Source organism: Chaetura pelagica, unplaced genomic scaffold (genome assembly GCF_000747805.2).
Source record: "Chaetura pelagica isolate M959 unplaced genomic scaffold, ChaPel_1.0 scaffold72, whole genome shotgun sequence".
NCBI classification, from domain to species: Eukaryota; Metazoa; Chordata; class Aves; order Apodiformes; family Apodidae; genus Chaetura; species Chaetura pelagica.
The window spans coordinates 2880712-2892031 of NW_009952560.1; the positions used below are offsets into that span (position 1 = coordinate 2880712).

The following is an 11320-nucleotide window of genomic DNA, read 5'->3' on the forward strand; positions in this document are numbered from 1 at the left end:
TAAGCTAAGTGCAAACACCTTGGTCAGAGCCTCCCTGGGTCAGGACAGAGACGCGGCCCAGGAAGGGCAAGAGATCCCAGGGTGTGGGAACGTCAGGACACGGATTTCTCAGCAGCACATTGTAAAAATCACAAGTCTGATGAGCTTTGCTCCCAGTCACTGCAGCTAGTCCTGAGCAACAGTTTCCTTTCTGCTCACTTAGAGCCTTTTTTTGATGAGCTTCTCCAGTTTCCGTATCCGCGAGGACTCCTGCTCGGGCGTCGGGGCGCCCAGCGAGAGAGGGCTGGAATTCTCTGCTCCCGAGGGAGGAGCCGGAAGGCGCTGGCGGAAGAGCTCCAGCATGCTGCTCTGCTCACTCCTCTTCAGGCCCTGCAGGGGCAAAGGGACAGTCAAGTAACTCGGTGTGCACAAGGACAGCTGCAGGAGAGCTCACTGCAAACCCCAACCTTTTCTTCACCCACCAACAGCGGCGTGTGCAGCTCTGGGTGATCCAGAGACAACCGAGCTCAGCCCTGGGAGCCAGAGCAGCTCTGAGCATGAGAAGTGAACTGAAAATCTCTTTTCCAGTAGCAACTCTACACACTTTCAGGGTAGAGAGGACACACTCACCTTAGAGTGCATGTCCCACCTCCAAACCCCTGCATACTTCTACTGAGAAAAGTCACCAACAATCTCAACACAGCACTAGTGGATGTCCCCATGGGACAGGTTCTAACCTTCATGTCAAGTATCTTCTGGAAGGTATCTGTGCTGCAGTCAGCAAGGAGTTTGATGTAATTGTCAACAAATACAACTGGGGGTTCATGTGGAGCCATCACCACCTGCCAAGACAAGACCAAAGAGATGACACAAATTCTAGGAGTTAAAGCTCAGTCAACTCAGGCACACGAGTCACAGCAGGACTGGCTTCTCCTAAAATAAAATGCTTAAGGAACAAGACAGAGGCTGTAGGTGCTGCTAGTAACTGAGAAGTGAGTGAGGAGCAGCAAAGTGAGGAGCAGCGATGAAGATGGGGTCTCTCCCTGCAGTGCTTGGACCTGAAGGGCTGCACATCATGTTCCAAAGAGCAGCAGGACTTTGTACACCAGGGGCTGGCAGGACCTGGCACAGCAGCAAAGCTCCAGATTTCATCTTGTTGCATGGGGGAAACTGGCTGGGGAGATGCCTGCTGGTGGCAGGGGGACACTTTGAAAGTCCCCAGCAGGTCAGGCAGCCTGGACGCAGTCCAAATCCACAGTTGGATTGTGTCCCTCCTGCTCCCTCCTGCCTGGAGTAGAGCAGGGTCAGCATCACAGGGGAAGGTGACAACACTGCAGTCACCCCCTCTGCCCCTAGGGCTGCACAGGTCAGAGCAATCTGCTTCTGACACATAACCTGATGGGTGAGTGGTGCCACATGAAGCTGCTCTGTCCTTTGGGTGCAGCTCTTCTTGTGAGCTTCTCTGGAGAGCCTGGGATGGAGGCTGTGAACCCCCTGCTGATGGCTTCCCTGGAGCTCACACCCTCTTAGTCCCAGCAACCGTCAAGTCAGGAAAAAAAATTAAAACAGCCTTGAAGCTGGAAAGGTGATTAGTCATTGTTACATTTTCCTTCCATAAGCAGAGAGCTCCATGGAGAACATATCCTTTGATAATGCTGGGCAGCCAAGCCATCTTCCTGGGGAAGCATGTGTGTGTGACTGTGTGCCTGCATGCAGGGCAGAAACAGCACAGGCCCAGACTCTTCCTTGTCTCTGAAAACGTTTCCATATGTTTCCACTGACCCAGCTCACCCCACACTGTATTCTGTCACTGAGACATTTCTTTCTTTCCCTGCACTTCAGACCAATGAAACATCATAGCCATGTATACACTTATAAATCCTTAATTTACAGCCCTTGTAAAAATCTTCTGCCAAGATGAAAAGCTGGAACTTCAGACGGCATAGCTGGAGGGGAAAGGAATCGGGTCTGTGGGATGTGCAGACCCTGACGCCCTCCCCCCTGGCATCTGTGCTTTGTAGGATGGAGCTGGATGAATTTGTCCATGCCATCCAGGAGCTCAGTGACACTCCTGCTGCCTGAGCTGCACTGCTGGCAGCCTGGGCATGCTTCTCCTGCACCCTGCACTCCCTGCATTGCTTCCATCTCCATCCCCATGCAGCCAATGGGATGTTAAGGGCAGACAAATGAACTCTGGTACTTTTCTGATTCACATGCAGGCTCCAAGGAAAGTCCTGCTTCTGTATGCAACTGGCACAGATCTTTCCCACTCCTCTGTCAGCAGTACCAGGGTGTTGTTCTTTAGGTCATTTGGAAGAAAATTTAGACTTGTTTTAACATGTCTACTAACATCCAAACCACCTTACCCCAAAAGCATGGACTTGCAGAGCTAATTTCTGAATTCAGAACACAAACTGGGCTGTGATGTTACCTTGGACAGGGGAGCAAAGCCACACTGAGCCACAGGCCAGCACAGAGGGCTCAGGCTCTGCACCCCCCTTGCCTTGGCTGAGGGTTACAGGGGGCTCTGGCTGGAAGCTGCCTGTCCTGCCTGAGCCCAGGCCCCACTAATTCACTCACAGGAACACCTTCACAGCATTGCTGGTGAGCAGGGTACAGCTGCACAGCTCCCATGGCTTCTCCTGGGATTAAACCTAACTTCTTAACTCCAGCAACAGAGGGGAGAGGGGAGATTGTTTTGCTTGTTACTTTCTATGAAGACAACACACTGCTTTTGGGTCATTTTCCAGGCATCAGATCTGGAAAATGAAAAAGGGCTCTGGTGAATACAGTAACCCAGACATGTTTGCACTGGCTATTACACTAGACAGTAAACAGGTGACTCAAGCACGACTTGGCTCCCCTGCACCACGGAGCCTACACAAAGGCCTGGAGTAACCTGAACTGGAGGGTCTGCCTTGCCACAGCCTCTTATGGATGCTAGCTCTGATTTTTACAAGCTCCTGAGGGAATCTGGTGCCCCAGCTCCCCTAGTAAGCAGAACCTGAGCCCTCGGTTACCTTGAAAAATGAGGATGAAAACTCAAATGTGATGTTAATAGTGTGGGGGCAAAACCAGTGCTGCAGAGCAGCTGGCAGCACATCCGGACAAGCTCCGTAGGTTCACGTGCAATTGCTGATTGCTGTGTTCAAAGGAAGGGCCCCCTGGAATTTGCTTGCTCTGATTCCCAGTCCAGCAGTCTGGCTGGCAGGTTATCAAAAGTCTTGAGTTACCTTCAGGATCATTTCAGCCCGAGTCATGCCTTTCACCACAATTTTTGTGTAGCTGGCAGGAGCCTTCCTCACCACTTGGGACCCAATGGAGGGCAGGTCCAGGAGAACCATCTTCAGAGAGTGAGTGTCCAGCAGCAGCTGCAAGAGTTAATCACATCCTGTTACTCGGGTCCCTTTTATGCAGCTCCACTAGCTGCTATAATCCAACCTCCTTAAAAGTTTAACACTTCCCACATTGGAAAATGTCCCAGTAGCTGGACTGCAGGAAGAGGAGGGACTGACCCACGTGATGACAGTTCAAGGAGACACAATCACCTATGGCCACAGATCAGCACCACTCCTTGATTTTAACAGAGCACTTGAAACAACTCATGGCAGCTCAATAACTGGCACAAGGTAGGGATTTCCAATCCTCTTCCTTGACAGCATAAAGTGAAACACTCTTGATTACCTGCAGCCATGTTGTTAGATTTTGAGGTCATGTGGATTATCACCACACTTCCTCCTGCACCCAGCCACCCATTCTGTCACAGCTTCTGCATTTACTCAACCACTTGATTTGTTTTGAAAACTGCAACACAACACAGCTCCACTGAGAGCTGCTCAACATCCTTTGCTCACAGGGACACTGATCTCACAGCCTGTACGTTGTTTTTTACTAGATCAGTGGATAAATAAGCAGCAGCTAAACTCTCTCCTGTCCAGTAGAAGTTCTGCACACTCTGCAGCCTGTCCCACAGAGGCAACATTGCAGGCTGTGTCCCTTCATCTATTTGCCCCTGCTACCCAATTCAGGTCCCTGGAATTGCTAACTCTCTGCCAAAGCTTCCCAAGATGGAGACTTGTTAAGTCAGACAGATACACACAACAAGTGAAACCTCACAGGTCTCGTTCCCTGTGCCGAAAACCTGTGTCCAGATTTCAAACATGATTATTAGTAAATAGCAGGAAAAGCTGTGTTTAGGACCAGGAACACCAGGAAAATGTATTCCACAGTAACATTTGCACCAGGGGAGAGAAACCAGCGTGGGAAGATGCAGACAGGTGACCAGGGGGGAGTTTAAAAGATGCTAAATCAACTGAGGACCCGTGGAGACAGAGAAGATCAGCTTGAAAAGACCTCTGGACATCTAACCCCAGGAAGGTGTGTCCCACTTAAAATGAGAAGTATTCACTGTGAACCAGGCTAATAAAAACCTTCCCAGCCTGCTTTGAAGAACTAAATTATTCCACTGCTGTAATATTAAAACCTTTTAACATCAGCCACAAGCCCACCACTGGCTGAAGTTAATCACTTCAGATGCTTATTTAAAATAAGACTTCATTTAATCACTCTCAGGTTATTGCTCATCACACAAGATGAGCAGGGACTGCACTTCACTCATTTGCTTTCCATTAAGAAAGAAGGTTTTGATGTAAAGCTCCTGTTTCATTTTGCAGAGACACTGATCAGAATCCAGCTTTGATGCCTAAAACCCAAGCAGCTTTTGAGGCACCAATTTGAAGTTCACAGCAACCCCATTACAGATGATTCTGCCTGGTTGTTTTGTTTTTTTTCATCAGCTCACAGGGGAGCAGCTGGATGTGCAGGGGACAGCTGAAAACCTTCCTCATCCAAACCTTAACCTCACAGAGTCACAGGGTCCCATCCTGCAGGGGAAGGAGGCAGAGTAGCAGCAGAGGGAAATGAAGTGATGACCTATTTTGTGAAATGGGATGGGACAGAAAAACAAGCCTGTCTGAGAAGAAAACAGGAGCTCCTTGCCATACTTTCTGCCACAAGGAACTTCCTTACCCTTTGTGTGATGTGAGCACACTGAAGACAATCTCATCACCACACCTTAGAGAGGTGTGTGAGGGGTTTGTTGTCCCTGTGTTGCTGTAACTTTGACTGGCAAAGTGACCACGTGTCACCATAAACCTGCTTCCCACTCTGCCCTGTACCAGAGCACATCCCTGCTGCCTCAGCTGTACCAGTAACTCAGCCTTCTGCCCCTTTTTACCAAAAACTGCCTTGACTTGTTGAACCCAAAAGTGATGAAATATCACAGCCAATGCAATTACTTGTTCTTACCTGCTCTGCACCCACCATGCTAATAGGTTTGCACTTGAAGAGATGGTTAATGAACTTGGGAATGAAGGAGCTGCAGAGAAGAGATAGAAAAACACAATTACATGCGACTATTTGGGGTCATACAGTCATCTGTGGTAACAAAGCAGGCAAAGCCAAACCAGGATGGGCTTCCCCAAAGACACTGTCAGTGCCTGGTTCTCAAGCTGACTCCAGCCACACTAAATATAGTCATAGAGTGACTAAATATACTAAATAACAAATTGACCAACCCTAGGGACAATTTTTTTGCTTTAATCCATACTGATTGCTAAGTTAATTGAGAAGTTGCACACATGCTCTGTGTAAATAAATTGCTATAAACTATACCTGAAGTATCACAGTACAAGGTCAAGAAGAAGCAAACAAACTATTGTACATAACAAAACCAGCAACAGGCCAGGATTAGTGTAACTGTTCACAGAGGGGAAGTTTCTTGATTGTATCCAGAACCAACATTTTACTGCATGTTAGTAATTCCATAACATGCCTATTACACACTGAACTTGAGGTCCAGCCAAGGCTGGAGGTCTGCTGAGCCCTGGACACTCACACAGAAAGGCACTCTTCCAGAAAGCTGCTGGCCAGCACAAGCAGGACAAGAAAAGGTTTTGTGAAAAGGAAAACACCACCCCACTTCACTAACGTGGACTTCAGACTCACAAAAGTGACCAAGTTATATACACTCAACCAGGGAGAACTGGCAAAGATGGACAGCCAATATTGTCCATCTTGGACAACATCCTCCAGAGCATCAACTTTGGGCTCAGATTTTTGCTTCTCGATTTTAGGCTTTGTGGTAGTTTCATTCTTCAGTGGAGAAGCAGATGTAGCAGAAATGCTGGCTGAGCACCTGCAGGACAAGCTCCTGCCCCACCTTCCCAACTGAGCTGCAGCACTGGGAAAACTCAGGAGCTCAACATGAGGAGAGGGGCCAGTGTGAGCAACACAAACTCCATCTGTCAGGACCACACCTCTCCGTACTTGTTTTCCTTTTGCTGCCTTGTGTTTAACATACTCTTCTTTGGCTGAATGCCTACAAAGCTCACGTTTCCAGGACCTTGTCCATGACCTGATGGCAGGTCTTAGATCTTAATGGTTCTGTCCTAAGCTCATAGAAGTGGGTCTGTTTTCTGTCCTTTTGCATGAGGTGCTGAATATGGTGATGATCTAAATTCAGTGTGGTTTCCCCCTTGCATCTGTCAAGCTATTTGTTTCCTTCCCACGAAGCAAGGAGCATGGACAGCATTTTGTTTGTCCTGCCACCTGTTTTCCAAGCCAGGACATTTATTTTTCACCCTTTCTCATGGAAGAATGACAAAAGTGTAACTCAGGCACAGAGCATGCCAAGCTGCTGAGCAAATCAAAAGAAATGGTTCAAAGAAGAGCCCTTCCAAGCAAAGGCTCCTTCCCTTCCGCTTCCCTCAGACACAGCCACGACCTCTCTCAGTGAATCATCTTTTCTTGGAGAGGTATCAAGGAGAACAATTTCAAACTACTGTTGAGAACCAGCTACTGGGCTGCCCCAGCTTTGAATCTGGCCACCAGAGAAACAGCCTTGGCAACCAAATATAAATAAGAGGAGGAAAACAAGACCTGTCTCCTGTTGCTTGGAAGCATGACAGCAGAGATGTAACTTATCTGCTTTAAAAGGCCATTTTTCAGGTGTGGAACTGATTCCCAGAGGACATTTAGAGAGCATTAAACACAACTGGAGCTCAGGTGATCCTATAAAATGATTGTGCAGTAGCAGCTCTGGATGCAGCAGTTTGCTACAAGTGGAAGAGCACAAGAGATTAATTGCACCTCTGATCTTGCATGTAGGTCCAGGTCTCCCTCTGCAAGGTCAGGCATGGAGCTGAAGTTCATGTTGTGCATGAGAAACAGGGCAAGCCTTTCTTTTTGCAGGCTGGCAGACCAGCAGCCAAAGGACCCCCTCCCTTCTTTTTTTTAATAATCTTTTCTATATAACCACATGGTCTCCCATATTCAGCACTCTGTCTTGCATGAAACAATTCCCAGGCCCCTGAGATGGCCACCCACAATCAATGCAGAAGGGTAAAGAGACCTTCCATCCCCACATGCCTGTTCTTTCACGCTGCCTTATTGGAAACAGCTTCTCAACTGCAGCAGGACAGAGAAGACAAACCATAAGATCCAAGGGTTGCCCTGGTATTTCTGCCTTTTTCTTTTTTCCTTTGGGTTGTTGTTTTTTTTCGACTAGCAGAGACCATCAAGAGCAATTGCACTTCACTGAAAAATTCACTGGAGTGTCTTTCCTGGGCTGGCCTGAGTGCTTGGCTCTCAGCAGCCAGCAGGCAATCCTGATGTGAACAGTACGTGCACACTCTGGGGTAACGCTCCACACGCGGGTTTGTTCTCTAAATGCCTTTGCTCCCTGCACAGCCAGACTGGATGCCAGAATTCATTTACAGTTTCAGCTATAAAACTGAATCCAGCAAACCCTCCGTAGAAGCAGACAAGTCCCCAGTGTAACAATAAAGCAGTGCAAGACAGATGAGGAACCTAAAGCACAGAAACCACAGCATCTGAGGGGCTCCCATCCAGCAGGAGGGGCTCTGCCAGAGCCTGTGTTTTCCCAGCCCCCAGCAGGGATGATGCCCTGAGCACAGGGCCTGGCTACGTGAGGCAGACAGAGCTGCCACCACAGTCTGTCTGTCCAATAGGGGATGAGGTACCTCAGGACATCCTTTGGAGCAACCTGGTGTCCCTGAGTCACTGCAGCTGAGAAGGGCTTTGCTTTATGCCACCCTCTGAGGTGGTGACCAGCCCTGGCACACTCACCCAGGCTGAGCTCAGCTTCAAAACCTCCCGGATCCTCCTCATCAGAATCTTCCTCCCCCTGACCCCCCTGCACAGGCCAGGGCAGCCCTGCAGCACTCGCCTACCAGGCCTGGCTGTTCCTGCTGGGCCAGGAGCTCTGCTGGCAAGGGGGAGAGCTGTTTGTTTTTCCTGTCTCTCGGTTCTAATCTCTTCCTCCCCGAGGTCAGGTCACAGACTTCCCAAACACATCCCGGCGCAGCAGCCGCCGCTTCACCGCTGCGGTTTTTGATTTCAAAGGATAAGGGCTGAGGTGCAGTGAGAACAGAGCCCCCCACCCTGCCTGCAAGTGCCTCCTTCTCCCTGTTTCAAGGGAGCAATATTGGTCAAAACAAAAATGACAAATGAGGCTGGAGGGTTGCTACAATTTCTGATGGCCATTTTTCTTCTTCCAGACTTGGCTCAGATCCCTCGGTTTTAAATTTAGTGACTTTAGATGCCTTCTCCCCTGTGGTCCTGTAACTCAACACGAGCCCTTTCTACAACCCATTAGAGCAGAGCAGGGGCTGGCAGCTCACAGAGACACAGGCATTAGCATAGGGAGCAGCACAATGCCTTGTGAAAGGATTTTCAACGTTGTGACACTCACAAAAGGCCAGGTATTTATAACAGGCAGGCCAGCAGAGTCCACAAGAATTCAGAGCTTCAAAAATACGCACGTTTGTACTCATTAAAATGTCACAAGCATTTCAAGTAGGTCAGTCCACCCTTACCATTGGGCCAGCTCTCCTTTGAACCAACCTGTGCAGAAGGATTCTAAATGATCCGGCAGAAACAACCTTCAGGAATCAAATCTTCCCTTCTACACTGATCCACAGTGGATTCAGGACTGTGTCCTAAGTTTAATGCACTGCAGCTCAGAGCTGTAGTTGTACCAAAACTGTTTTGAAGTGGAGTGGTTGTTTTGCAGCTTTCTGTGCTCTTCTGTGGGACAAGCCATGGCGAAGGCACTCAGCTCAGAGCTCAACTTTTCCCCAATGTGAGCTCTGGGTATTTTATCCAGAGTTTGCTTGGTATGTGCTTAGCAATAAAGTTAAAAGGGAGGCAACTAAGCTGAGGTATTAGGACTGTGCTGTGAACAGCTGAGTAAATGGGGTCTTTTATTTATCACCATGTTAGCGATATAAAATTGAAGCATAACCACACAGAAGGCTTAAGTGCAATAAATTTTCACAGAGACAGCATTTCAAACAGTGATTATGGGCAATGTCATAATATGATTTATCAGTAACTGCTCCTTAATGCAACCTAATGAGTATTCCCAGGGAGAAAGGGGGAACGAAACCCTCAGGCCAGTCTCCCTGGCAAAGCCAACAGCTCTTAGGAGGGCCAGCTGCATCCTTCCCTGCTGGAGCTCTGGTCTCAAACCCACACAGTCACTGCCAGGCCCTCCAGTTTATTTTAGGATGATTAGCTTATTACAGATGAATGAAACGTTAAGGTATTTTAGAGCGACACACGATCTGTGTGGTGCTGCTCCCAAGTCCACCAGCACAGCCACGTGCAACCCCAAAAGCAGCAGCTACAACTGGCCGAGTCCTCCCGTGGCTTTTTCTTAGGGCACTGGCATGCAAAGCTCAGCTGGCCACAGGCAAGGAGGGAGGAGTTCAAAGTATCTTCCTACAGAACTGAATTTTGGGTTTGGACACACAGCTTCAATGTTTAGATGTCCGAGAGATGCTGAAGAGCTGCAGCCTCAACACCAAACCCAGAGGCAAGGGAATTTATGTCTCACCTTCCAGGTCTTTCATGCTGCCCAACATTAAGTGATTTGATAGGAACATACTCATAATATCCCCCAAAATCTGAATGTTTATTTCCCCTCCCTTACTGAACTATTTTTGCACAGAAAAGTAGCTTTTAGACTGTGAAGGCAGAACATACTCATCAGACGTGCCCTCCTTATGGTGCCAGAAGTTATTTTCAGTCAAATGATGCACCAAATTTCTCTCTTCTCTCCTTGGATGGAGAGAATCTTCACCCAGACACCAACAGCCACTGATGCTACATGCCAGGGACCCCCCCAAGCTCTGTGCCATGTTGGTAACTTACTTTGCAAACTTGATACAGAACTGAGTGAAATACTTCCTGGTGGAGGCCAGGTTGTCACGGATGATGGGGACATTCTGTTTAATGTGGAGAATCACTGAGGTCACATAAGGACTCTGGTCACCAACATGTTCCACGTTCTGCCACTGCATCTGCACAAAGGGGAAAAAACAACCCAAACGACTGTTGAATTAATTAAGATTCAAGAAATAGGTGAGGAAAACTGTACAAACTTCCTGCAGAAAGATCCCTAAGGAGTCATCAAGAGACTGCCTCTGCAGCTCACCCCCGAGGTCAAGCTCTTTGTTACTACACTGATGGATCAAACCTTTCCACAACAAGATACAAAGAAATCCCAGAAGAGCCCTTTTTGCACCAGAACAGGGAGATTGTGACTGGTGACCTACACAAATGGGGACCACTCTGATTAAAAGGCTTTTGGAGCAGGCCAGACTGCTCCATATTTAACAGTTTCCAGTTTGCTGGGATGAAGTGCCCCCATATAAATCCTGATTACAGGCATTTGAGAAAATATCTGCAAGCTTGCAAAGTCTGGATTCCTGTATGGCAGCCAAGACTGCAATTCTGGTGAGACTGATGACAGATGGAAGAGGTAGAAATAGTCTTGAAGTCCCAAGCACTCTACCCCAGCATAGCTCACCCTGAAAACACTTCTGGTGTACAAGCCAGGATGCCAACTTCAGCTGAACCCAAACACAGGTAAAAAGTACAAACCAAGAAGAGTTACTCAACCTCCCATTTTCTTTTCATTTACCATCAGCAGAGACACAACAGAGCAGCCCTTTGGGCCAGACACGGGACTCCCTTGACTTCCTCTGAGCCTTCTTTGCAATACACAGAAGTCATGTGGGGGAAAAAAAAAAAAGAGGAGGTAACTAGGTAAGGCCTGGCCAAGCATCTGTGTATATAACAAGGTCTCACTGAGGAACACAAGCATCCAGAAAAGTGCTCTTAGCTCTGCTGCTGTTCAGAGATACATGCTCTGCAACATGCTCCAACTGTCTGGAGATGCTGCTCCTCATGCTGGAGATGAAACTGGAGAAAAATGAGTACAAAATCAGGACAGGAAACTAGGCACATGCATAAG

General features: G+C 48.1%; 1 protein-coding gene across 1 annotated transcript in view; it reads right to left on the minus strand.

Annotated features, from left to right (window-relative positions):
• Positions 1 to 65: 65 nt before the first annotated feature.
• The window catches only part of VPS53 (vacuolar protein sorting 53 homolog (S. cerevisiae)), a 62326-nt gene continuing 51071 nt past the window's right edge, over positions 66 to 11320 (minus strand). Inside the window, exons 18-22 of the mRNA XM_010009124.1 lie at positions 10216 to 10364; positions 5287 to 5356; positions 3213 to 3350; positions 717 to 821; positions 66 to 369 (exon numbers count right to left, since the gene is read on the minus strand). Coding sequence (XP_010007426.1) covers positions 199 to 369; positions 717 to 821; positions 3213 to 3350; positions 5287 to 5356; positions 10216 to 10364 — 633 coding nt within the window. The 3' untranslated portion in view covers positions 66 to 198. The remainder of the gene's footprint in view (positions 370 to 716; positions 822 to 3212; positions 3351 to 5286; positions 5357 to 10215; positions 10365 to 11320) is intronic.